The sequence below is a fragment of the Coregonus clupeaformis genome, chromosome 17 (assembly GCF_020615455.1).
Source record: "Coregonus clupeaformis isolate EN_2021a chromosome 17, ASM2061545v1, whole genome shotgun sequence".
Taxonomy (NCBI): domain Eukaryota; kingdom Metazoa; phylum Chordata; class Actinopteri; order Salmoniformes; family Salmonidae; genus Coregonus; species Coregonus clupeaformis.
This window is the reverse complement of record NC_059208.1, coordinates 15,337,609-15,362,653: the sequence shown is the minus strand read 5'-3', so window position 1 is coordinate 15,362,653 and position 25,045 is coordinate 15,337,609. Positions and strand designations below refer to the sequence as shown.

The 25,045-nt window shown below is 43.4% G+C and overlaps 1 protein-coding gene across 2 annotated transcripts in view; it reads right to left on the bottom strand.

Annotated features, from left to right (window-relative positions):
- Positions 1–24,665, bottom strand: part of LOC121585955 (NIPA-like protein 2) — a 48,327-nt gene extending 23,662 nt beyond the window's left edge. For both annotated transcript variants that reach the window (XM_041902317.2, XM_041902318.2), the window contains exon 1: positions 24,375–24,665. In XM_041902317.2, the coding sequence (XP_041758251.2) occupies positions 24,375–24,491 (117 nt within the window). In that variant the 5' untranslated portion in view covers positions 24,492–24,665. The remainder of the gene's footprint in view (positions 1–24,374) is intronic.
- Between the last annotated feature and the right edge of the window lie 380 nt (positions 24,666–25,045).

Sequence of the window (25,045 nt, the reverse complement as noted above, 5' to 3'; positions counted from 1 at the left end):
CTAGACTAGTAACATCACCCCATAGAGAACAACACTAGACTAGTAACATCACCCCATAGAGAACAACACTAGACTAGTAACATCATCCCATTGAGAACACTAGACTAGTAACATCATCCCATAGAGAACAACACTAGACTAGTAACATCACCCCATAGAGAACAACACTAGACTAGTAACATCACCCCATAGAGAACAACACTAGACTAGTAACATCATCCCATAGAGAACACTAGACTAGTAACATCATCCCATAGAGAACAACACTAGACTAGTAACATCATCCCATAGAGAACAACACTAGACTAGTAACATCACCCCATAGAGAACAACACTAGACTAGTAACATCACCCCACAGAGAACAACACTAGACTAGTAACATCATCCCATAGAGAACACTAGACTAGTAACATCACCCCACAGAGAACAACACTAGACTAGTAACATCACCCCATAGAGAACAACACTAGACTAGTAACATCATCCCATAGAGAACACTAGACTAGTAACATCATCCCATAGAGAACACTAGACTAGTAACATCACCCCACAGAGAACAACACTAGACTAGTAACATCACCCCATAGAGAACAACACTAGACTAGTAACATCATCCCATAGAGAACACTAGACTAGTAACATCATCCCATAGAGAACAACACTAGACTAGTAACATCACCCCATAGAGAACAACACTAGACTAGTAACATCACCCCATAGAGAACAACACTAGACTAGTAACATCATCCCATAGAGAACACTAGACTAGTAACATCATCCCATAGAGAACAACACTAGACTCCAGGGTTGTTTCCATACCCTGAGGGTCCTGGTAGAGAGGCTAGCTCCAGGGTCAGTGGTAATAACAGATTGGACCACTCACAGCTGAGGGTCAGTGGTAATAACAGGTTGGACCACTCACAGCTGAGGGTCAGTGGTAATAACAGGTTGGACCACTCACAGCTGAGGGTCAGTGGTAATAACAGGTTGGACCACTCACAGCTGAGGGTCAGTGGTAATAACAGGTTGGACCACTCACAGCTGAGGGTCAGTGGTAATAACAGGTTGGACCACTCACAGCTGAGGGTCAGTGGTAATAACAGGTTGGACCACTCACAGCTGAGGGTCAGTGGTAATAACAGATTGGACCACTTACAGCTGAGGGTCAGTGGAAATAACAGGTTGGACCACTCACAGCTGAGGGTCAGTGGTAATAACAGGTTGGACCACTCACAGCTGAGGGTCAGTGGTAATAACAGGTTGGACCACTCACAGCTGAGGGTCAGTGGTAATAACAGGTTGGACCACTCACAGCTGAGGGTCAGATAACAATGATAAGAGATCATCAACCTTAGTTCCAATGGGCCAACCATACTACCAACAAAACACCTCAACACTAAATTGCTGCACAGAGTCATTCTGCCTCGTGCTTTTCCCCAGATGATGATGATGATGATGATGAAGAGACAATACTATAGCTGGTAGGGTAAATCCATTAGAATTCAATCACGTTTTGACAGCATCCATTTCGATTTAAACAAAACTTTTGTTACATATTTGTCTATGGTAGAAGGTCAGAAAGTAATCCACCTGTTATTTGGACCTGCATGCCAAAACATTTTAGGAGATAGAGGTGCTCAAGGTTGACCTATTTTGCATACCCCACCCTACCATGAGACATCCATGTCTTCATAATTTGAAAAGATAAAACGGTTGAGTTTGATATAACTTAAAAGCTTACAAACAGGGTTTTCAAACTATTTTATCATTTCTTAAAAAAAAAAAATGTATTTAGAAAAACATTATTTTAACCTTTAATGTCAATTATCTAAAAACGTGTAAACTCAGATATTTTTTCATATTCGTTTATGTTATTGCTTAGACCCTATTTTACATCACCTAAGGTTTTTGTGGTGTAGCAGCTAAATTGCAGTGGTCTGAGGGATAGGTCCATTCTATGAATTCTATTTCTGTGATTGAAATGACGCTGGTCGGTTGGTGCTCAGTGGGTTTTGATTTGATTTATTAGGCTCCCCATTAGCCTACACCAATGGTGACAGCTAGTCTTACTGGGGTCCGACACATCACATCTAGAAGTTCCACATACAGTACCTTCGGAAAGTATTCAGACCCCTTGACCTTTTTAGTCAAATTTCTCAATTTGCAGTAAGTCAGCCAGTCAGATGTGCAGCCAGACTTATTAGCCACTCCTTTTGCCCCATCTCTTTCAACCATACCGTTTTTCAATTCCTCATCAATCCATGGAGCCTTAACAGTTCTAACAGTCAGTTTCCTAACAGGTGCATGTTTATCAATAATTGGAAGAAGCAATTTCATAAATTCATCAAGTGCAGCGTCTGGATGCACCTTATTAATCACATCAGACCAACAAATATTTTTAACATCCCCCACATAAGAGTCACAGCAAAATCTTGTATGATCTCTTATATACTATTTTAGGCCCAGCTTTTGGAATTTTGGCTTTCCTGGATGTAGCTACTATATTGTGATCACTGCATCCAATGGGTACGGATACAGTTTTAAAACAAAGTTCTACAGTATTAGTAAAAATGTGATCAATACATGTGGATGATCTTGTTCATGTAGTGCAGGGTTCTTCAATTCCGGTCCTGGAGGGCCGAAACACTTCTGTTTTTTATTTCTACCTGGTAGTTAATTGCACTCAGCTGGTGTCCCAGGTCTGAATTAGCCCCTGATTAGAAGGAGAGGATGAAAAACAGAGGTGTTTCGGCCCTCCAGGACCGGAATTGAAGAACCCTGCTGTAGTGTTTGTAAACTCCCTGGTAGGTTGATTAATAACCTTAACCAGATTACAGGCACCGGTTACAGTGAGAAACTTCCTCTTGAGCGGACAGCTTGATGAAAACTAGTCAATATTCAGGTCCCCAAGAAAGTAGACCTCTCTGTTGACATCACATACATTTCAAGCATTTCACACATTATATTAGATACTGACTGTTAGCACTTGGCCTATAGCAACACCCCAAAAGAAAAGGCTTTAGATGTGCCAAGTGAACCTGCAACCACAACACTTCAATAACACTTGACATAAGATCTTCTCTAAGCATTACAGGGATATGGTTCAGAATATATACACAGCAACACCTCCCTCATAAGCATTCCTGTCGCTTCTATAGATGTTATATCCTTGTATTGAAACTGCTGTATCATCAAATTAATTATCTAAGTGAGTCTCAGAAATGGCTATTATATACACACACACACACACACACACACACACACACACACACACACACACACACACACACACACACACACACACACACACAGTGAGGGAAAAAAGTATTTGATCCCCTGCTGATTTTGTACATTTGCCCACTGACAAAGACATGACCAGTCTATAATTTTAATGGTAGGTTTATTTGAACAGTGAGAGACAGAATAACACTCCAGGACCTTAATGTGCTTCTTCTTGAGCCACTCCTTTGTTGCCTTGGCCGTGTGTTTTGGGTCATTGTCATGCTGGAATACCCATCCACGACCAATTTTCAATGCCCTGGCTGAGGGAAGGAGGTTCTCACCCAAGATTTGACGGTACATGGCCCCGTCCATCGTCCCTTTGATGCGGTGAAGTTGTCCTGTCCCCTTAGCAGAAAAACACCCCCAAAGCATAATGTTTCCACCTCCATGTTTGACGGTGGGGATGGTGTTCTTGGGGTCATAAGCAGCATTCCTCCTCCTCCAAACACGACGAGTTGACTTGATGGCAAAGAGCTCCATTTTGATCTCATCTGACCACAACACTTTCACCCAGTTCTCCTCTGAATCATTCAGATGTTCATTGCCAAACTTCAGACGGGCTGTATATGTGCTTTCTTGAGCAGGGGGACCTTGCGGGCGCTGCAGGATTTCAGTCCTTCACGGTGTAGTGTGTTACCAATTGTTTTCTTGGTGACTATGGTCCCAGCTGCCTTGAGATCATTGACAAGATCCTCCCGTGTAGTTCTGGGCTGATTCCTCACTGTTCTCATGATCATTGCAACTCCACGAGGTGAGATCTTGCATGGAGCCCCAGGCCGAGGGAGATTGACAGTTCTTTTGTGTTTCTTCCATTTGCGAATAATCGCACCAACTGTTGTCACCTTCTCACCAAGCTGATTGGCGATGGTCTTGTAGCCCATTCCAGCCTTGTGTAGGTCTACAATCTTGTCCCTGACATCCTTGGAGAGCTCTTTGGTCTTGGCCATGGTGGAGAGTTTGGAATCTGATTGATTGATTGCTTCTGTGGACAGGTGTCTTTTATACAGGTAACAAACTGAGATTAGAAGCACTCCCTTTAAGAGTGTGCTCCTAATCTCAGCTTGTTACCTGTATAAAAGACACCTGGGAGCCAGAACTCTTTCTGATTGAGAGGGGGTCAAATACTTTTTTCCCTCATTAAAATGCAAATAAATGTATAACATTTTTGATATGGGTTTTTCTGGATTTTTTTGTTGTTATTCCGTCTCTCACTGTTCAAATAAACCTACCATTAAAATTATAGACTGATCATTTCTTTGTCAGTGGGCAAACGTACAAAATCAGCACTGTGTGTGTGTGTGTGTATATATATATACAGTGGGGAGAACAAGTATTTGATACACTGCCGATTTTGCAGGTTTTCCTACTTACAAAGCATGTAGAGGTCTGTAATTTTTATCATAGGTACACTTCAACTGCGAGAGACGGAATCTAAAACAAAAACCCAGAAAATCACATTGTATGATTTTTTTATAATTCATTTGCATTTTATTGCATGACATCAGTATTTGATCACCTACCAACCAGTAAGAATTCCGTCTCTCACAGACCTGTTAGTTTTTCTTTAAGAAGCCCTCCTGTTTTCCACTCATTACCTGTATTAACTGCACCTGTTTGAACTCGTTACCTGTATAAAAGAAACCTGTCCACACACTCAATCAAACAAACTCCAACCTCTCCACAATGGCCAAGACCAGAGAGCTGTGTAAGGACATCAGGGATAAAATTGTTGACCTGCACAAGGCTGGGATGGGCTACAGGACAATAGGCAAGCAGCTTGGTGAGAAGGCAACAACTGTTGGCGCAATTATTAGAAAATGGATGAAGTTCAAGATGACGGTCAATCAACCTCGGTCTGGGGCTCCATGCAAGATCTCACCTCGTGGGGCATCAATGATCATGAGGAAGGTGAGGGATCAGCCCAGAACTACACAGTAGGACCTGGTCAATGACCTGAAGAGAGCTGGGACCACAGTCTCAAAGAAAACCATTAGTAACACACTACGCCGTCATAGATTAAAATCCTGCAGCGCACGCAAGGTCCCCCTGCTCAAGCCAGCGCATGTCCAGGCCCGTCTGAAGTTTGCCAATGACCATCTGGATGATCCAGAGGAGGAATGGGAGAAGGTCATGTGGTCTGATGAGACAAAAATAGAGCTTTCTGTTCTAAACTCCACTCGCCGTGTTTGGAGGAAGAAGAAGGATGAGTACAACCCCAAGAACACCATCCCAACCGTGAAGCATAGAGGTGGAAACATCATTCTTTTTGGATGCTTTTCTGCAAAGGGGACAGGACGACTGCACCGTATTGAGGGGAGGATGGATGGGGCCATGTATCGCGAGATCTTGGCCAACAACCTCCTTCCCTCAGTAAGAGCATTGAAGATGGGTCGTGGCTGGGTCTTCCAGCATGATAACGACCCGAAACACACAGCCAGGGCAACTAAGGAGTGGCTCCGTAAGAAGCATCTCAAGGTCCTGGAGTGGCCTAGCCAGTCTCCAGACCTGAACCCAATAGAAAATCTTTGGAGGGAGCTGAAAGTCCGTATTTCCCAGCGACAGCCCCGAAACCTGAAGGATCTGGAGAAGGTCTGTATGGAGGAGTGGGCCAAAATCCCTGCTGCAGTGTGTGCAAACCTGGTCAAGACCTACAGGAAATGTATGATCTCTGTAATTGCAAACAAAGGTTTCTGTACCAAATATTAAGTTCTGCTTTTCTGATGTATCAAATACTTATGTCATGCAATAAAATGCAAATTAATTACTTAAAAATCATACAATGTGATTTTCTGGATGTTTGTTTTAGATTCTGTCTCTCACAGTTGAAGTGTACCTATGATAAAAATTACAGACCTCTACATGCTTTGTAAGTAGGAAAACCTGCAAAATCGGCAGTGTATCAAATACTTGTTCTCCCCACTGTGTGTGTGTATATCTATATATATATATATATATATATATATATATATATATATATATATATATATTTTTTTTTTTTTATCTGATGTTAGCAAGTTATTGAGTTTATTAACCTTATTTCTAAGGCTACATATATTAATATGGGCTATTTTCAGCCCTTTCCTGGGTAGCTTATCAGAGAGACATAATATGGAAAAGAGCAAACAAAGCAAGAGAAAAAAATACATAAATTCAGCAGTCCATTAAATCAGTTGGTGTGTGCAAGTGTGTGTGTGTGTGCTACGTGGTTGAAGCTACGAACCCATAGACTTGGCTCTCTCATCCCTTCCAGGCTTCTGGGAGGGAGGGTGGACAATGAGCCTGTCATAGTGGATGTAAGCAATGTCCCCACGCACTCTGGCAGCTTTCATGGCTGGGATAAGTTCTTTCCGCTTCTGGCGGACAGCTTCAGAATAGTCCTTGTTGAGGAAGATATACGTTCCTCTCAAGTTCTTGCTCTTTCCAGAACAGCTACTTTGTCCTTGAAACTCAGGAACTTGACCACTATTGGCCTGGGCCTGTCACCTGGGCCGGTGGTGGGTTTTCCTGTCCTGTGGGCGTGGTCCACCTCAATCTTCCTGAGGTCCATCTCCAGTATCTCTAAAATCATTTCCCTCACTTTGTCCTCAGACTCCGTCCAGGTCTCATGTGGAGATTCTGAAATTCCGTCCACAACAATGTTGTTCCGCCTTGATTGTCCCTCGAGATAATCTGTTTTCTCTGTCATTGTTATCACGGATTCACATACAGAACTGATGTCCTCTCTCAATTACTTATAGATTGCTGTCATCTTACCGTTCTCCTGTTGAAACTCATCGAGCTGACCCTGGGAAAACTGCAAACCGTTCTTCCGGTCCTGGACCTCTCTGGTCAGGTCATCCATTATTTTATTAGTTGACTCCACCAGCATTTGGACAAAACACTTGAAGCTATTGTTGTCGTAACAACTGCTTGTATAACTATTTTTGTTCGTTTAACAGATCCTTCTCCTGTGATAGAGACACACCACTGTCCTCAACGATACTCCCGCTGGCTTTGGTCTTTGTCATGGTAACAACGTAGACCCTATGAGCTGAACATAACAGTATACCAGTGGAAGGAGGACAGTAGCAGGAGACCCTATGAGCTGAACATAACAGTATACCAGTGGAAGAAGGACAGTAGCAGGAGACCCTATGAGCTGAACATAACAGTATGACAGTAGAAGTAGGTTTACAGCCCTCTAACCAATTGTACTATTATGTGTGTTTTTCCGCGTTATTTGTAATTTATTTTGTACATAATGTTTCTGCCATCGTCTCTTATAACCAAAAAGAGCTTCTGGATATCAGGACAGCGATCACTCACCTCGTATTGGACGAATAATTTTTCTTCAACGAGGCGGCCGCGAAGGATATCATACAGACACCCGACAAGGCCCAAATCCCCGTCATTCGCATGAGGAAGAGACAGAGATATCGTGGACGTAGGTCGGGGTGCCTTGTAAGGATCCGACGGCGAGCGAGTAAACTGCCGCTCCCATCAATCCTATTAGCCAATCTTCAATCATTGGAAAATAAATTGGATGACCTAAGATTACGGTTATCCTACCAACGGGACATTAAAAACTGTAATATCTTATGTTTCACCGAGTCGTGGCTGAACGACGACATGGATAACATACAGCTAGCGGGCTATACGCTACATCGGCAGGATAGAACGGCTGACTCCGGTAAGACAAGGGGTGGCGGTCTGTGTATATTTGTAAACAACAGCTGGTGCACAAAATCAAATACTAAGGAAGTCTCGAGGTTTTGCTCGCCTGAGGTAGAGTATCTTATGATAAGCTGTAGACCACACTATTTACCAAGAGAGTTTTCATCTATATTTTTCAAAGCTGTCTATTTACCACCACAAACCAATGCTGGCATTAAGATTGCACTGAATGAGCTGTATAAGGCCATAAGTCAACAGGAAAACGCACATCCAGAGGCAGCGCTCCTAGTGGCCGGGGACTTTAATGCAGGGAAACTTAAATCCGTTCTACCTAATTTCTACCAGCATGTTAAATGTGCAACCAGAGGGAAAAAAAACTCTAGACCACCTTTACTCCACACACAGAGACGCATACATAGCTCTCCCTCGCCCTCCATTTGGTAAATCTGACCATAACTCTATCCTCCTGATTCCTGCTTATAAGCAAAAACTAAAGCAGGAAGCACCAGTGACTCGGTTAATAAAAAAGTGGTCAGATGACGCAGATGCTAAGCTACAGGACTGTTTTGCTAGCACAGACTGGAACATGTTCCGGGATTCTTCAGATAGCATTGAGGAGTACACCACATCAGTCACTGGCTTCATCAATAAGTGCATCGATGATGTCGTCCCCACAGTGACCGTACGTACATACCCCAACCAGAAGCCATGGATTACAGGAAACATCCGCACTGTGCTAAAGGGTAGAGCTGCCGCTTTCAAGGAGCGGGACTCTAACCCGGACGCTTATAAGAAATCCCGCTATGCCCTCCGACGAACCATCAAACAGGCAAAGAGTCAATACAGGACTAAGATTGAATCGTACTACACCGGCTCTGACGCTCGTCGGATGTGGCAGGGCTTGAAAACTATTACAGACTACAAAGGAAAGCACAGCCGCGAGCTGCCCAGTGACACAAGCCTACCAGACGAACTAAACCAACTTCTATGCTCGCTCGAGGCAAGCAACACTGAAGCATGCATGAGAGCACCAGCTGTTCCGGATGACTATGTGATCACGCTCTCCGTAGCCAATGTGAGTAAGACTTTTAAGCAGGTCAACATTCACAAGGCCGCAGGGCCAGACGGATTACCAGGACGAGTACTCCGAGCATGTGCTGACCAACTGGCAAGTGTCTTCACTGACATTGTAATACCAACATGATTCAAGCAGACCACCATAGTCCCGTATCCAAGGACACTAAGATAACCTGCCTAAATGACTACCGACCCGTAGCACTGACGTCTGTAGCCATGAAGTGCTTTGAAAGGCTGGTCATGGCTCACATCAACACCATTATCCCAGAAACCCTAGACCCACTCCAATTTGCATACCGCCCCAACAGATCCACAGATGATGCAATCTCTATTGCACTCCACACTGCCCTTTCCCACCTGGACAAGAGGAACACCTACGTGAATGCTATTCATTGACTACAGCTCAGCATTCAACACCATAGTGCCCTCAAAGCTCATAACTAAGCTAAGGATCCTGGGACTAAACACCTCCCTCTGCAAATGGATCCTGGACTTCCTGACGGGCCGCCCCCAGGTGGTAAGGGTAGGTAACAACACATCTGCCACACTGATCCTCAACACGGGGGCCCCTCAGGGGTGCATGCTCAGTCCCCTCATGTACTCCCTGTTCACCCATGACTGCATGGCCAGGCACGACTCCAACACCATCATTAAGTTTGCCGACGACACAACAGTGGTAGGCCTGATCACCGACAACGATGAGACAGCCTATAGGGAGGAGGTCAGAGACCTGGCCGTGTGGTGCCAGGATAACAACCTCTCCCTCAACGTGACCAAGACAAAGGAGATGATTGCGGACTACAGGGAAAAAAAGAGGACTGAGCACACCCCCATTCTCATCGACGGGGCTGTAGTGGAACAGGTTGAGAGCTTCAAGCGGTACCGGAGTGCCAAGTCTAGGTCCAAAAGACTTCTCAACAGCTTCTACCCCCAAGCCATAAGACTCCTGAACAGCTAATCATGGCTACCCGGACTATTTGCACTGCCCCCCCACCCCATCTTTTTACGCTGCTGCTACTCTGTTAATTATTTAGGCATAGTCACTTTAACTCTACCCACATGTACATATTACTTCAACTACCTCAACTAGCCGGTGCCCCCGCACATTGACTCTGCACCGGTACCCCCCTGTATATATAGCCTCCCTACTGTTATTTTATTTTACTTCTGCTCTTTTTTTCTCAACACTTTTTTTGTTGTTGTTTTATTTTACTTTTTTATTAAAAATAAATGCAATGTTGGTTAAGGGCTGTAAGTAAGCATTTCACTGTAATGTCTGCACCTGTTGTATTCGGCGCATGTGGCCAATAAAATTTGATTTGATTTGAGGAGGACAGTAGCAGGAGACCCTATGAGCTGAACATAACAGTATGACAGTAGAAGGAGGACAGTAACAGTAGACCCAACTGTGGTTTGTGACTACTATGATTTCCCAATTCAATTGCAGTAATTCCTTTACAGGTTTTTGGGAAATTCTGTTACCGATCACTTAATAATTCATAAACAAACTTGATATCAGTAAAACCACTAACTGGTAGGTCTACCTTTACTTGTTACTTCTGAGAAATTTCATTTATCCTCCCTCCTCATGAGGGAGAGAAATTAGAAAATATCTTAAAGATGTGGGTTTTTGGTAACGGAATGACAAGCCACAAGGCAATGTTTATTAAACTTACAGAAGGGAAATCATTTCTCCAAAACTAAACTGAACTAAAATATAAAAAATGCAACATGTAAAGTGTTGGTCCCATCCTGAGCTGAAATAAAATATTCCAAAAATGTGCCATATGCACTAAAAGCTTATTTCTCCGTAATTATGTGCACAAATTTGTTTACATCCCTGTAAAGCCACCTCCAACGTCGTTTTAGAGAATTTGGCAGTACATTCAACCGGCCTCACAACCGCAGACCACGTGTATGGCGTCGTGTCGGCGAGCAGTTTGCAGATGTCAACGTTGTGAACAGAGTGCCCCATGGTGGCGGTGGGGTTATGGCATGGGCAGGCATAAGCTATGGACAATGAACACAATTGCGTTTTATCTATGGTCATTTGAAAGCACAGAGATACCGTGACGAGATCCAGAGGCCCATTGTCGTGCCATTCATCCGCCGCCATCACCTCATGTTTCAGCATGATAATGCACGGCCCCATGTCGCAAGGATCTGTACACAATTAATTGAAGCTGAAAATGTCCCAGTTCTTCCATGGCCTGCATACTCACCAGACGTCACCCATTGAGCATGTTTGGGATGCTCTGGATCGACGTGTACGACAGCGTGTTCCAGTTCCCGCCAATATCCAGCAACTTCGCACAGCTATTGAAGAGGAGTGGGACAACATTCCACAGGCCACAATCAACAGCCTGATCAACTCTATGCGAAGGAGATGTGTTGCGCTGCATGAGGCAAATTTGAATTTGTATTTATTATGGATCCCCATTAGTTCCTGTCAAGGCAGCAGCTACTCTTCCTGAGGTTTATTATGGATCCCCATTAGTTCCTGCCAAGGCAGCAGCTACTCTTCCTGGGGTCTGGCAAAATTAAGGCTGTTTTACAATTTTAAAAACATTACAATACATTCATTACAGAATTCACAACACACTAAGTGTGTGCCCTCAGGCCCATACTCCACTACCACATATCTACAACACAAAAGCCATGTGTAGGTGTGTGTATAGTGCGTATGTTATCGTGTGTGTATGCATGTGCCTGTGGTGGTCACACCAGATACTGACTGGTTTTCAGATCCACGCCCCTACCTTTTTTTTAAAGGTATCTGTGACCAACAGATCTGTATTCCCAGTCATGTGAAATCCATAGATTAGTGCCTAATGAATTTATTTGAATTGACAGATTTCTTTATTTGAACTGTAACTCAGTAAAATCTTAGAAATTGTTTCATGTTGCGTTTATATTTTTGTTCAGTTTAAATATGTGTTGATATTTGTTGGCAGGCGTCTTTACTTCAATATTATTGTGTTTTGATGTATTTCTAATATATTTTAAGACTGTCTTCTTTTGACCCATTTCCCATCTTTTTGACCAGAAATAAAAGCCTTTGCTTATTCCTAATTTTTTGGATGGAAAAATGGTTGAAAAATGTATATATGCCTTAATAAAATAATAATAATTATATATATATATATATGACTCCTAGCTTTCATTTGACACCCAATTTAACATGGGTCCTTTTACATGGAAATGCCCTGTAGTATTCATCAGCCCAGTCACATTCACTCAGAGGGAACAGAGAGGTCTGCCTTTCTTGTAGCAGGAAGGGCAAACATAACAAAGGCCACAGGCAGGCTGGCACACTGAGGAGTGTCCTACTTGGCAAACCTTACAAACATGACCTAATTGGCCTGGCAGGTCCGTTCTGGTCATGGTGCTCCTTACAATAGTCTGCCCAGTTAGAATGTCTCCACTACTAATAGAAACATTTGTATCAAACAGGAGGAGGCAATATAATACTTTTAACCTCCATAATGAGGTCAATATCTTAGCAACAGATCACATGTAACAGCAGATAATGATCACGTTTTTGTTTTCCACTCAACAGACACTGATTCTGCAGTCGTTTCACAGACTCCCAAGAAGTTCCACCTTCATTCCTGACTATTCTAACTCTGTCCCTAACATTCTACCCCAGAGCGTTCTAACTCTGTCCCTAACATTCTACCCCAGAGCGTTCTAACTCTGTCCCTAACATTCTACCCCAGAGCGTTCTAACTCTGTCCCTAACATTCTACCCCAGAGCGTTCTAACTCTGTCCCTAACATTCTACCCCAGAGCATTCTAACTCTGTCCCTAACATTCTACCCCAGAGCGTTCTAACTCTGTCCCTAACATTCTACCCCAGAGCGTTCTAACTCTGTCCCTAACATTCTACCCCCAGAGCGTTCTAACTCTGTCCCTAACATTCTACCCCAGAGCGTTCTAACTCTGTCCCTAACATTCTACCCCAGAGCGTTCTAACTCTGTCCCTAACATTCTACCCCAGAGCGTTCTAACTCTGTCCCTAACATTCTACCCCAGAGCGTTCTAACTCTGTCCCTAACATTCTACCCCAGAGCGTTCTAACTCTGTCCCTAACATTCTACCCCAGAGCGTTCTAACTCTGTCCCTACCCCAGAGTGTTCTCTATAGGGCCTAACACAAGCTGTTTCACCTAATCTAATGTGAGTGCTGCTTCCTGCATCTCCTCTATCTCTCTGGGTCTGACCGGGTCTGAAGAGGTGACAGAACAGAACCCTCTCTCCGGGTCTGAGGAGGTGACAGAACAGAACCCTCTCTCCGGGTCTGAGGAGGTGACAGAACAGAACCCTCTCTCCGGGTATGAGGAGGTGACAGAACAGAACCCTCTCTCCGGGTATGAGGAGGTGACAGAACAGAACCCTCTCTCCGGGTATGAGGAGGTGACAGAACAGAACCCTCTCTCCGGGTCTGAGGTGGTGACAGAACAGAACCCTCTCTCCGGGTCTGAAGAGGTGACAGAACAGAACCCTCTCTCCGGGTCTGAAGAGGTGACAGGACAGAACTCTCTCTCTCTCTCTCTCTCTCTCTCTCTCTCTCTCTCTCTCTCTCTCTCTCTCTCTCTCTCTCTCTCTCTCTCTCTCTCTCTCAAGAGGTGACAGAACAGAATGAGACTGATGTTCTCCTCCCCCACTGTCTCAGTGTCCAAGGGGGCGGACAGTGTGTTTCTTTGTGCTAGGGGACAATGGAGAACTGTGACGGGCTGGGGATGGAGGAATTGATAGAGAGATGGGCTGATCCGTGGCCTCTGACTTGGGAGGGAGGGAGGAGGGAGGAGGCTGGGGTGTTGACTTATCAGAACGGCCAGCTGTTCAGGCCTTACAGTACAGTAAACCCATTCTCCTGCAGAACGGTCTCTTCTCCTATTTCTACAGTATATGCCTCATTCCTCAGCTCTGCCCTGGCAACGTGGCTGACAGAATTCACCTCACTCCTCATCTCTGCCAGGCCCTGTCAACGTGGCTGACATAATTCACCTCACTCATCATCTCTGCCCAGGCCCTGACAACGTGGCTGACAGAATACTTTGCCAGGGAAGATGAGTATGAGGGGAATGGAGGACAAGAGGCCATCATGTACTTTGTAGGCTATATATGACTCAAGAGGTTTCAGAGGGAGCCACTAGAAATGTAATCTCTCGTGGACAGAGGCACGTAACATAGAATGGTACGCAAGATTTTAGTTCAGGGTTTGTTAAATGACTAGAAATAAACCATGTCAACAAAGTGATTAATGTATTCCATTCTCAGCCTTGGAGCAGGTCCAACAGGTGCTTAGGGAACTCCTCAGGGTCCAACAGGTACTTAGAGAACTCCTCAGGGTCCAACAGACAAAGCCACACAAAGCACCAATTACTCAAAGTGTGTGTTGGCTTCCAATATCCTGTAAATGCCCAGGGTGTAGCTAGCTGTAGTAGATTATTGAACAGCGCCGGAGAAGATGGCTGCCGTTTTACAGCCCTCTAACCAATTCTACTATTATGTGTGTTTTTCCGCGTTATTTGTAATTTATTTTGTACATAATGTTTCTGCCATCATCTCTTATAACCAAAAAGAGCTTCTGGATATCAGGACAGCGATTACTCACCTCGTATTGGACAAATATTTTTTCTTCAACGAGGCGGCCGCGAAGGATATCATACAGACACCCGACAAGGCCCAAATCCCCGTCATTCGCATGAGGAAGAGACGGAGATATCGTGGACGTAGGTCGGGGTGCCTTGTAAGGATCCGACGGCGAGCGAGTAAACTGCCGCTCCCATCAATCCTATTAGCCAATGTCCAATCATTGGAGAACAAATTGGATGACCTAAGATTACGGTTATCCTACCAACGGGACATTAAAAACTGTAATATCTTATGTTTCACCGAGTCGTGGCTGAACGACGACATGGATAACATACGGCTAGCAGGCTATACGCTACATTGGCAGGATAGAACGGCTGACTCCGGTAAGACAAGGGGTGGCGGTCTGTGTATATTTGTAAACAACAGCTGGTGCACAAAATCAAATACTAAGGAAGTCTCGAGGTTTTGCTCGCCTGAGGTAGAGTATCTTATGATAAGCTGTAGACCACACTATTTACCAAGATAGTTTTCATCTATATTTTTCATAGCTGTCTATTTACCACCACAAACCAATGCTGGCATTAAGATTGCACTGAATGAGCTGTATAAGGCCATAAATCAACAGGAAAACACTCATCCAGATGCAGCGCTCCTAGTGGCCGGGGATTTTAATGCAGGGAAACTTAAATCCGTTCTACCTAATTTCTACCAGCATGTTAAATGTGCAACCAGAGGGAAAAAACTCTAGACCACCTTTACTCCACACACAGAGACGCATACAAAGCTCTCCCTCGCCCTCCATTTGGCAAATCTGACCATAACTCTATCCTCCTGATTCCTGCTTATAAGCAAAAACTAAAGCAGGAAGCACCAGTGACTCGGTTAATAAAAAAAGTGGTCAGATGACGCAGATGCTAAGCTACAGGACTGTTTTGCTAGCACAGACTGGAACATGTTCCGGGATTCTTCAGATAGCATTGAGGAGTACACCACATCAGTCACTGGCTTCATCAATAAGTGCATCGATGATGTCGTCCCCACAGTGACCGTACGTACATACCCCAACCAGAAGCCATGGATTGCAGGAAACATCCGCACTGAGCTAAAGGGTAGCGCTGCCGCTTTCAAGGAGCGGGACTCTAACCCGGACGCTTATAAGAAATCCCGCTATGCCCTCCGACGAACCATCAAACAGGCAAAGAGTCAATACAGGACTAAGATTGAATCGTACTACACTGGCTCTGACGCTCGTCGGATGTGGCAGGGCTTGAAAACTATTACAGACTACAAAGGGAAGCACAGCCGCGAGCTGCCCAGTGACACAAGCCTACCAGACGAGCTAAACCACTTCTATGCTCGCTTCGAGGCAAGCATCACTGAAGCATGCATGAGAGCACCAGCTGTTCCGGATGACTATGTGATCACGCTCTCCGTAGCCGATGTGAGTAAGACTTTTAAGCAGGTCAACATTCACAAGGCCGCAGGGCCAGACGGATTACCAGGATGTGTACTCCGAGCATGTGCTGACCAACTGGCAAGTGTCTTCACTGTCATTTTCAACATGTCCCTGACTGAGTCTGTAATACCAACATGTTTCAAGCAGACCACCATAGTCCCCGTGCCCAAGGACTCTAAGATAACCTGCCTAAATGACTACCGACCCGTAGCACTGACATCTGTAGCCATGAAGTGCTTTGAAAGGCTGGTCATGGCTCACATCAACAGCATTATCCCAGAAACCCTAGACCCACTCCAATTTGCATACCGCCCCAACAGATCCACAGATGATGCAATCTCTATTGCACTCCACACTGCCCTTTCCCACCTGGACAAGAGGAACACCTACGTGAGAATGCTATTCATTGACTACAGCTCAGCATTCAACACCATAGTGCCCTCAAAGCTCATCACTAAGCTAAGGATCCTGGGACTAAACACCTCCCTCTGCAACTGGATCCTGGACTTCCTGACGGGCCGCCCCCAGGTGGTAAGTAGGTAGGTAACAACACATCTGCCACACTGATCCTCAACACGGGGGCCCCTCAGGGGTGCGTGCTCAGTCCCCTCCTGTACTCCCTGTTCACCCATGACTGCATGGCCAGTCACGACTCCAACACCATCATTAAGTTTGCCGACGACACAACAGTGGTAGGCCTGATCACCGACAACGATGAGACAGCCTATAGGGAGGAGGTCAGAGACCTGGCCGTGTGGTGCCAGGACAACAACCTCTCCCTCAACGTGACCAAGACAAAGGAGATGATTGTGGACTACAGGAAAAAAAGAGGACTGAGCATGCCCCCATTCTCATCGACGGGGCTGTAGTGGAACAGGTTGAGAGCTTCAAGTTCCTTGGTGTCCACATCACCAACGAACTATCATGGTCCAAACACACCAAGACAGTCGTGAAGAGGGCACGACAAAGCCTATTCCCCCTCAGGAGACTGAAAAGATTTGGCATGGGTCCTCAGATCCTCAAAAAATTCTACAGCTGCACCATCGAGAGCATCCTGACTGGTTGCATCACCGCCTGGTATGGCAACTGCTTGGCCTCCGACCACAAGGCACTACAGAGGGTAGTGCGTACGGCCCAGTACATCACTGTGGCCAAGCTTCCTGCCATCCAGGACCTCTATACCAGGCGGTGTCAGAGGAAGGCCCTCAAAATTGTCAAAGACTCCAGCCACCCTAGTCATAGACTGTTCTCTCTGCTACCGCACGGCAAGCGGTACCGAGTGCCAAGTCTAGGTCCAAAAGACTTCTCAACAGCTTCTACCCCCAAGCCATAAGACTCCTGAACAGCTAATCATGGCTACCCGGACTATTTGCACTGCCCCCCCACCCCATCCTTTTACGCTGCTGCTACTCTGTTAATTATTTATGCATAGTCACTTTAACTCTACCCACATGTACATATTACTTCAACTACCTCAACTAGCCGGTGCCCCCTCACATTGACTCTGCACCGGTACCCCCCTGTATATATAGCCTCCCTACTGTTATTTTATTTTACTTCTGCTCTTTTTTTCTCTCAAACACTTTTTTTGTTGTTGTTTTATTTTTACTTTTTTGTTAAAAATAAATGCACTGTTGGTTAAGGGCTGTAAGTAAGCATTTCACTGTAATGTCTGCACCTGTTGTATTTGATTTGATTTGATTTGATTTGACTTCCATTATCTCACCGGCCATGAACTTGAACTTCCTGCACTAGATACAAAACACTTTGGAGGAAAGTGCCTGAGTGGTCAAAGCCTTCTCCTGGACGCTGTGAATGACCATAACACTACTATAGTGACACATTACTAACATTATCTTAGTAATAAGGGTTAGTCAAACAATATAAACCTCCATCTGTGAACAATAATATGTGATCACTAATCCCTTTGATGAAATAAAATGGTTGTTTTTTACATGCATGCCGAACATTCAACCACAGCTTTTTGAGGAAACATGACAAATAAATGCACAGCATAAGCCTTATTATTGCAGAGCAGGGATTCTTGAAAGATTGTAAAATATCAAAATAAAAATTCAAATATTTTTCTTAATATTAACAACATTTGAAAAGTATTTTTTGATAGACCAACGTATCAGCTATCTCACCATGTAAAAGGAACAACCTCCTAATTCTTAAATATTTTCATAACATGCAACTAAATGGATTTATGTCAACTCACCATAAAAGGCTTTTCATTTTTACATGTATTGTCCAACAAGTGTTTAAAGACCTTGATTGATTAATTAAACATTAGATTATTCAAATATGTAATATGTAATTCCACGGTAACGGAATTGTGCTGAGACTCAGATTTTTCCATTAAAATGTATGCCAAACAAAAACCACTGATTTAAAAGTTGAACAAACCATACAACTCTGCACAAGGACTACTCTTTACAATTTACATTGAACATTTTACAAAAACACATTTACTGGTAGAAGTTTCATTAACAATGTCTACACTGTATTTCTGACCAATTTTATGTTATTTTAATGGACACATTTTTTTTGCTTTTCTTTCGAAAACAAGGACATTTCTAAGTGACCCCAAACTTTTGAACGGTAGTGTAGTTCGGTACAGTATAGTTCAGTAGAGTATAGTTCAGTACAGTAGAGTGGAGTAGAGTTCAGAACAGTACAGAACATTCTAGTGTGCTCTACTGTGTACTGTACTGAACTATACTCTACTGAACAATACTCTACTCTACTGTGCTGTACTGTACTGTGCTGTCCAAACTTGTGAACCCAACTGTGGTTTGTGACTACTATGATTTCCTATTGTAGCCAATTCAATTGCAGAAATTCCATTACCGATTTTTCTGAAATTCTGTTATCGATTTCGTAACGGAATTTCGAGTTTAAATCACTTAATTCATAAACAAAATGTATATCAGTAAAAACACTATAACAAATTCATAGGTCTACCTTTACTTGTTACTTCTGTGAACTTTCATTATCCTCCCTCATGAGGGAGAGAAATTAGAAAATATCTTAAAGATGTGGGTTTTTGGTAACAGAATTACAAGGCACAAGGCAATGTTTATGAAACTTACAGAAGGCAGACAAATGTCTAAGTATTGATTTTAGTTGGCAGGAGTCTTTACTTCAACATTACTGTGTTTTGATGTATTTCTAATATCTTTTAAGACGTTTTCTAAGACCCCTTTCCATCAGTTTGTCCAGAAATCAAAGCCTTTACTTATTCCTAATTTTTATGATGGACAATGGTTGAAACATTTATTTATGACTTAATTTCTCAAAAATATAGACTGTTAGCTTTAATTTAACACCCAATTTGACATGCTTCTATAAACTTCACGTTGGTGCTCATGGGTCATTTCACATGAAAATGACCTAATACAAATCTCCAAACTTCTTTTTGTTTTGTTGTATAGCACTATATAATGTTCCAAGGCTAATTTCGTTAGCATTTGGTATGTTTTTCTAGCAAACATTATCCCTTAGGTTTAGCACAGCATATGTTGCAGAACAGTGATTCAGATATTTTTCAGAATATAAAATACAAAAAATAACTATCTTAAGAGGGTTAGCCATCAGTTCACAAGCCACTGATGGAGTTGACAACAGATAGTTACAGAGCTGCCAACTCTCACGCTTTCGCCGTGTGACACACGTTTTTGCCTGTTTTCACACGCACTCACGCCACACATCCAATTTCTCACGCAAAAAAATAATAACAAAAATCGTCCGAGACTCGTTCTTTCCTTTTTTCAAACTCCCCGACGGTAGATGGCGCTGATGAGCGCCACTGAACCATATGCGCTGCACCACGAAGTTAGCGACAGAAGAAGAGACACCATTGCCGCGAAAGACAACAGGAGAAGAAACGGTCACTACCTCAAGAAGTCTGATAAGAAGCTGAGCTGAGACTAGGTATGTAACAATGAAATGTCGTCCAATTGAGTACTCACTCTCTTAAACTTTAAATCTTGAAAGAAATAATTTGTTTGTGCGTGTGAACATGATTTAGTGTGGTGAATGTAAACTCAGCTGATTTCGAACAGGTAAGATGTATTCCAAAGAATTTAACATAAATACAGGAAATGTGTGCAATAGAAGTAGACTTGTGCAGACATTCACTGACCCCATGACAGAAGTGTACCTGTTGTTCTTCCAAGCCACCGTACCAACTTTCACTTCTTTCAACTTGCTGCTTCAGAGAGAGCAGTCATCAATATTTTTGTTACATGATGAGGTGGGATTGGATTTTGCTGTTTTTTTCCATTCTGTGTTTCTTGCTGATATCTGCAGGGATCCTCTAAAACAGGTTTCACCTACTATTTTTGTAAATGTCTGTTATACAGTGAGGGAAAAAAGTATTTGATCCCCTGCTGATTTTGTACGTTTGCCCACTGACAAAGACATGATCAGTCTATAATTTTAATGGTAGGTTTATTTGAACAGTGAGAGACAGAATAACAACAACAAAATCCAGAAAAACAAATGTCAAAAATGTTATAAATTGATTTGCATTTTAATGAGGGAAATAAGTATTTGACCCCCTCTCAATCAGAAAGATTTCTGGCTCCCAGGTGTCTTTTATACAGGTAACGAGCTGAGATTAGGAGCAGACTCTTAAAGGGAGTGTTCCTAATCTCAGCTTGTTACCTGTATACAAGACACCTGTCCACAGAAGCAATCAATCAATCAGATTCCAAACTCTCCACCATGGCAAAGACCAAAGAGCTCTCCAAGGATGTCAGGGACAAGATTGTAGACCTACACAAGGCTGGAATGGGCTACAAGACCATCGCCAAGCAGCTTGGTGAGAAGGTGACAACAGTTGGTGCGATTATTCGCAAATGGAAGAAACACAAAAGGACTGTCAATCTCCCTCGGCCTGTGGCTCCATGCAAGATCTCACCTCGTGGAGTTGCAATGATCATGAGAACGGTGAGGAATCAGCCCAGAACTACACGGGAGGATCTTGTCAATGATCTCAAGGCAGCTGGGACCATAGTCACCAAGAAAACAATTGGTAACACACTACGCCGTGAAGGACTGAAATCCTGCAGCGCCCGCAAGGTCCCCCTGCTCTTGAAAGCACATATACAGGCCCGTCTGAAGTTTGCCAATGAACATCTTAATGATTCAGAGGAGAACTGGGTGAAAGTGTTGTGGTCAGATGAGACCAAAATTGAGCTCTTTGGCATCAACTCAACTCGCCGTGTTTGGAGGAGGAGGAATGCTGCCTATGACCCCAAGAACACCATCCCCACCGTCAAACATGGAGGTGGAAACATTATGCTTTGGGGGTGTTTTTCTGCTAAGGGGACAGGACAACTTCACAGCATCAAAGGGACGATGGACGGGGCCATGTACCGTCAAATGTTGGGTGAGAACCTCCTTCCCTCAGCCAGGGCATTGAAAATGGGTCATGGATGGGTATTCCAGCATGACAATGACCCAAAACACACGGCCAAGGCAACAAAGGAGTGGCTCAAGAAGAAGCACATTAAGGTCCTGGAGTGGCCTAGTCAGTCTCCAGACCTTAATCCCATAGAAAATCTGTGGAGGGAGCTGAAGGTTTGAGTTGCCAAACGTCAGCCTCAAAACCTTAATGACTTGGAGAAGATCTGCAAAGAGGAGTGGAACAAAATCCCTCCTGAGATGTGTGCAAACCTGGCGGCCAACTACAAGAAACGTCTGAACTCTGTGATTGCCAACAAGGGTTTTGCCACCAAGTACTAAGTCATGTTTTGCAGAGGGGTCAAATACTTATTTCCCTCATTAAAATGCAAATCAATTTATAACATTTTTGACATGCGTTTTTCTGGATTTTTTTGTTGTTATTCTGTCTCTCACTGTTCAAATAAACCTACCATTAAAATTATAGACTGATCATGTCTTTGTCAGTGGGCAAACGTACAAAATCAGCAGGGGATCAAATACTTTTTTCCCTCACTGTAGATGGTGAAATTCGTACGCAAGCTATGTTCCAAGTTTATGGTTCCAGCAGCTCTGCAGTGCCATGAGGAGCCTTGTGAAATTGCCTTTAATGAAAAGGCAAACCATTTACCAGGTTAGTATTTGACTATTATTATGATCAAACACTGTGATATGTGATATTTAGCCTTGTACCTTATACCGATATGCTGTATCTGTGACAGGAAGAAAGTTGAACATTGGGTTCACAACCAGGGCTAAACTTAACAGATTACTAGACAAGGGTGACATCACACCACAGCAGGTGGATTCATTCCATGAAGCTGTGTTGTGTTTCCTGACAAGTGCTGTGGACTATGCACTTAAGAAGCTGCCACTGGAAGAGCCACTGATCAAGCACGCACAATTTGTAGATGTACGGCAGAGGGCTGAAAGTGACATCGAAGATGTCCTGTACTTTGTTGAAAGGTTAGTTTTTTTTCTCTAATTATTGTCTATCATCTTAGCTAAAATACCCTGTGTTTTATGATGAGGTGTGTTCACTCCTAAACTGCACATGAGATATTCTTATGTGGCTTCTCCTCAAAGATGTGTATGAACTGCTGCTGGTTGATGACTATATACCTAAAACGTAACAACTTGTAACTCTACTTTCATAAATAGGTTTCCCCATCTCCTCCCATACCATGGGCCAGAGGAGCATGACCTTCTGGGTGAGGAGTTTCTAAATTATCAGACCATGCCAATGATATCCCTGCAGGACGAAACTGAAATGGAAAGCTTCTGGGCTGAAATGGTAACCCGGAAGCATAAGGTAAATTTTTTTTCCTTTTTTGTCTTTCCTTTTGGCAGGTGTGGCTTGGCTACATCTGTTGCTTAAAATTGTTGCATGCATATGCATGTGTCATGCATGTTGCAAATTATGCATGTTTTTATCTGAACTTTGTTAATGGATCAACCTACAGTATACTTACAGTATTAATCAATCAAAAATCAAGGTATGTTTTTCCATTGTGTATTGGTGCATTTTCCATAGGTGACAGGAGCCAAAGAATTCGAGAGGCTTGCTGCCGTCGCCAAGCTTGTCCTGGTGTTGCCCCATGCAAACGCAGATGCTGAGAGGGTGTTTTCAGTTGTGGGACTGAACAAAACCAAGAGAAGAAACAGCCTAGCATTGGATGGCACCCTGTCCTCAATAATGACCATAAATATGGCCAATCTGGAGCCCTGCTTCAAATGGGAGCCCCCCTCCGATATCATCAAGGCCTCCAAGAAGGCCACAGGCCAGTATAACCATGCCGACAGATCATAGACAAGAGGCTCATTTGAGATGAGCCAGGTCTGCGCAGAATCGATCACCGGCGATCACCGCCCAATGCATGCTGGTTAGATTTGTGTCCGACTTGATCCTGACTTTCTCTGACGTCATGCACACGTGGGCAACAATAACCTCATGAGATCAAGGCGGCCGCAGTTCTGAGACGCAGGCAGTGCAATTGCTTTTCACCGACTGCAGGACCCAGGCTGACCCAGGACAAAATCTCACTCCAAGGTTTTTTGAAAAGTTGGCAGGTATGTAGTCAAATCAGACATATTTTTGCCACTAAAAACACAAGTTAAATACAAACATTTGTAAAATATATAAAAATGATTAATTTAAAAAATCCCCAATAAAAACAAAAAAATATTCTATCAGATCTTTCAGCCCTGTTTACGTTAGACAAAAATCTGTTGACAAAAATTGCATTTTTCTTATTCATTCAAGTGGTACACAAAGTTGCATTTTTAATTTTTCTCAGTCGCTTTATGACTAAAACCTAATTAAAATAAGCATATTTGAACCAAAATGCATATTATATCTTAATCGTTCAGGGAGATGGAGCTGACAGTTTCTAGCTGTGACCATGGTGATGTTGATATGGTTTGTTTAAATTGATCAGAAGTAGAGAACCTTCCAGAACATGAGTGGTCTTGTTGTATTACATGCAATGCGGACATGAAGAAGGGGTCCTTATGGTATAGCTGACCTGATTCATTTCGGATTCTGACGTTATTGCAAGAAACTACAGAAGGTCCTTATCCAGTTAATATTAATTATTGACCGTTTTTAGAACTTTACAACTTTTTTTGAGAGAGTTCGAAATTGGGATGGTTTGTTCCAGACAGGAGCATATCCGGTCATAGAGCGGACACGGAATTGAAGAATGAATTTCCCCTCATAAGATTCGCTAAATGTAATTTTTCCGCTGAAATAATGTTACAAAATCATATTTTTTTCCACTATAAAAAATAACGTTTCCCAGCCGGACAAAGATTGTCCCGACTTTTAAGAATCCGTGAGATACTAGTTGCCTACCTTTAGTGGATTTTCCCGGATTACAGTGAATGGAGATGGTTGAGATGAATTGTGTCCTGTTCTGTGAGAGAACACGTTTTCTAAAGTTGAGTTATTCGCCATCTTTTCCTCTATCATAGCCTTTCCTTCCAACTAGGCTACTTAATCGCAACTCAAGATTCCCCTTTTCACATCTTTGCCCGATTCCAGTCTTGATATCCCGTGAGTTTGACTGTTTCATGCCCCGTCAACGGGCAGAATCCGAAGGGCCTCTCTGCGGGTCACGTCTTCTAAGCGAGAGACGTAAAGAGGCGGGATGCGACAGGTGTCAGACACCAGAGCGCTCCCCGGATGTGACCAGTGGCGCACTTGTCAGTTGTCACTTGTAGACAGAATCATTTTAATCTCATCTTTTACAATATAATAATAATAGAATATTGTGTCGAATGGGAAGCAAACCCGGGATTCTGGCGTGAAAGGCAGACATCCTATGCATCACGCCAATAGGGCTTTCCCACTTAGTGGGAATTGTAATGTGGCTCATATAGCGAGGATCGTTACAATATAATAAAATAGAAATCTAAGGAATGTTTTAGCGAGTTATGCTTCAAGTTTATTTAATTAATAAATCAACGTAATCTACGATTATGCCACTGATTGCCATTGAACATCATAGCAGTCGCCATCTGGCG